The sequence below is a fragment of the Sebastes fasciatus genome, chromosome 21 (assembly GCF_043250625.1).
Source record: "Sebastes fasciatus isolate fSebFas1 chromosome 21, fSebFas1.pri, whole genome shotgun sequence".
NCBI classification, from domain to species: domain Eukaryota; kingdom Metazoa; phylum Chordata; class Actinopteri; order Perciformes; family Sebastidae; genus Sebastes; species Sebastes fasciatus.
The window spans coordinates 12,488,279-12,492,097 of NC_133815.1; the positions used below are offsets into that span (position 1 = coordinate 12,488,279).

The 3,819-nt window shown below is 40.6% G+C and overlaps 1 protein-coding gene across 1 annotated transcript; it reads left to right on the forward strand.

Moving 5' to 3' along the window:
* The first annotated feature begins 696 nt into the window (after positions 1-696).
* xkr9 (XK, Kell blood group complex subunit-related family, member 9) lies at positions 697-3,319 on the forward strand. The gene is made up of 3 exons (XM_074622005.1): positions 697-1,022; positions 1,981-2,192; positions 2,268-3,319. Exons 1-3 carry the CDS (start codon positions 706-708, stop codon positions 2,894-2,896), a joined length of 1,158 nt encoding a protein of 385 aa, XP_074478106.1. The 5' UTR covers positions 697-705; the 3' UTR covers positions 2,897-3,319.
* Positions 3,320-3,819: the final 500 nt, after the last annotated feature.

Sequence of the window (3,819 nt, forward strand, 5' to 3'; positions counted from 1 at the left end):
ACTTTATTAAAATACAATAAATTAACACAACTAGGGCTTTATTTTGTTGAAGTGAAGAGAATATGAGTGTTATTTTGATATTGTGCTATCTTGAATTTGTTTGCCCTTAAATTTTTGCCTTATTGTCGCTTATCTTTATCACCAATGACATCTCATTAAACAGTTTAAAATTATATTGAAGCTAGAAGATGTGAAGAGACTTTACATGTAGTTATTCTGTGATTAATGCCATTCTATCAGAAGTGTAAGAAAAATATCTTATATAAGAGTTCAGAAAGAGCATCATTTATCATTCCTGCCGATAACGTCATTGACTATTTTTCCGTTGCCTTTGTAAGTGTGTCATTTATCCGGACTCTGTATAATAAAGTGTTTAGGGTGGAGCTCAAAGGGCAGGAGACTGTGACTGTGACACAGCAGCTGACTGCAGTCATGTTGCATCTCAAAACTGTCATAAGATTTGTGGTAAATCTGCACAAGAGTTCAACAAAATGTTTGCACGTGTTAAGAACACTGTCTTTTCCATGATACTCATTGTTTTTTATCACATTGTACTGCTTTTACAGATTGACCAAAATGGCACCTGAACTGCTGAACAGGAAACTATCCACAGCAGCTTTTCTTCAGAACCATCAAAGCGAAACTGAGCAAACCACATTTCTACCTTCCTCACAGAGCGTAACCTTTGGTTGAACTGACAACAAAATGCTTCAGTCAGACAGTCAATACACTAAACTGCGATGGCTATTAACCATTGCTGGACTGTTCCTGTATGTGGTGGACATTTGGACAGACGTTGCACTGGCACTGAAATATTTTCAACAGAATCACTTTGTGTGGGCTGGACTGACTCTAGTGTTTGTTTTGGCGGGGCTGCTGGTGACACAGATCTTCAGCTACGCCTGGTACACTGACGATATGAGTGCTGCTCTGATTAACGCTGAAGTGAAACCAACCATATCAGGCTTGTCCAAAGGTAGACTTGCTGTCCTGCACCTATTTGGTGTGGGCATCTTCACCAGGTATGACTGCGATAAGAGCGCTGCATTGTTTTATATCTGCAAATTTACACAAGCTGCTCATGTTGCCTATAACAAGGACTGTTATCAGACCATTTAGTAGGCATTATCAGTCGGCATAAGCTGTGCTTTTGTTTCCTAAACTTAAAGAAGTTTTAGATTCTGTGCCTAAGCCTAACTGAGTGATTTTGTTGCCTAAGCCAAAGAAAGTTTTAGTTTCTTTGCCTAAACCTAACTAAGTGTTTTTTTTTTGCGTAAATCTAAAGAAATTTTAGTTCCGTTACCAGAACCTAACTAAGTGTTTTTGTTGCCTTAACCTAAAGAAGTTTTAGATTCGGTGCGTAAACCTAGCGAAGTGTTTTTGTTTCCTAAACCTAAAGAAATTTTAGCTTTGTTGCCTCAACCTAATTGTTTTTGTTTCCTAAACCAAAATTAGTTTTAGTTTCTTTGCCTAAACCTAACTAAGTGTTTTTGCTGCCTAAACCTAAAAAAGTTTTAGTTTTGTGGCCTAAACCCAACTGTTTTTGTTGCCTAAACCTAAAGAAGGTTTACTTTTGTTGCCTAAACCTAAACAAACTGTTTTGTTTGTGTTCAAAACGTAATGTTTCATTCAGTTTTACAACATGTTAGAACCAACGTAGTAGGCCCTTAATGACTCACATCTATGGTGCTTATAGCGACTGATTAAGCCTAATTAATGGTCTGATAACAGTCAAATAGGGTGCAGGTAAGGAATACCTGCATGTTGTGACTCAAAATGTGCGGTATGCTTATCATGCACAACGGCATGGTATGGAAAGTGCAAAACTGGAATAACCACATTTAAGCTGCAGTGCATTGCAGGATGTGAATCATCGTCTGTGCAGCAGCAAAACATTAAATACTGACAAATGTATTGCATGGTGGCGACAACCTGTCTGACTCGGTTGACATTGTGTTTTTTTCAACCACCTGTTGCTAGGTATTATCACATGCTGAAGAAAGGCTACAATGTGGTTTGGACAACAAATTCCTATACAGTGGAGGAGAGGAGAGATGTGCACCACAAACTGTTTTGCCTGGCTACGGATCTGAGCATGCTCAAACTGTTCGAGGCCTTCCTGGAGAGCGTTCCCCAACTCCTCCTGCAGCTCTACATAGTGATGGGCCACGAGGAGTGCTCAGTCATGCAGTGTAAGTAAAGGCAGAAGGTGACATATCTATGAATTTACTGTATCATTATTTATAACATCTATACATTTCTTTCAGATTTATCTATGGCGTTCTCCTTCTTCAACATTGCCTGGGCCCTGGTTGACTACCGCCGCTGCCTGCGCAGATCCCTCCCCCACATCAGTGAGATGCCCTCTGGCCTCCCCACAGCAGTCTACCTCCTCTACAAACTCTGCACCATCACCAGCCACATCCTCAGCTACGCCCTCCTCCTCATCCTGAGCCCCTACAGCGCAATAGCCCTCACCGTCCTCTGGATGCTGGGGACATCCTGGACACACGCGCTTCGGACCAACTTCTGTTCATCCCAAACGCTTGAGCACGTGTACCGAGCAGTCACCGGGGTCATCCTCACGTTCACCTTTTTCAACGTCAAAGGACAGGACACCAAAGCAGAAATGATCACCTACTACTTGTTGTTCGCTTTTATAAACATTACAGCTCCTTCACTGCTGGCTTTGTTGAGGCCAGAGTTGCGGACAGCCACGTTTTTGCTGACGGTCAGTGGGTTAATATTTGGAGGTTCAGTGCTGGGGCTGGTTTGTCTCGTGCTGTACTACGTCCTCCTGCATCCCAGAGAGAAGTGGCGAGAGGCAGACGAGGCGGACGGCCTGGGGAAGGAAACACAGACCACGAGGAGAATAAGGAACTTTTTACAGCCTTGATGATCTAACCATATTCTGAGAAAAGTCTGCTTTTTCATAACTAACACAAATGGCTAACAAAGTGCAATATAGTTGAGTGTATAAGTTTATTTATTCTTGTTTTAATAAACGTGTCGATGAATCACATATTTATTCTTATCATATCTATAAAAAGTAATGTATTTGCTAATCATAATGGACAGCTGTCTCCTTTGGTATATCACTGTGACCAAGACTGACATTAATAATGCATTGTAATAAAATCTAAAACTGATATTATGGTCTAAATCATTTGGTTTCTCTTGTTTCTGCATTAGAAATACACATTTTATGTGATGTACAAAGACAAAATGATAAGCATAATTGTTATATTGTATCCTTGCAAGCTGTTCTCTAATTTTTTTTTTCCCCCACACCTTCTTGTTGTCAGTGTCGAGTATACGAATAGTCCACTAATATCACCTGGTGTGCCAAGTCAGCAGGCTACTATTGGTGGGCGTGGAGAGATTCTTTCTTTAAGCATGTAACACACATGTTAAACACAAGGTGGCGATATTGTCTCGGTTGTCTTTTCTAGGTGAGGTCCTCTACTTGACACCCATATTAACAAAACGTCATGCTTTTGGTCAGAAAACATGCAACAATATTTCAGGACCAAGACTTTTCTAATCACTTTAATGTCTTCTCCCTTAATATTTCCAGTGCCCAGTTGGATATAATCTCACGATGATTAGGTGCTTTTATTGGCAACCTTTAAAATCTCAACTTTGTATGATTTATACGATACCTTAATTATTTAGTCCTTTGTTTGAAGTTGGGATGCACGTTAAGTGACCTGGAAAGGATTCAAGCTCTTGCTCAACGGCAATCCAGCAGAAGGGATGCTCGCCAGCAGCACAGGCTTAAATATAGTTTCTCCTCGCTCTTAAACAACCAACATCATC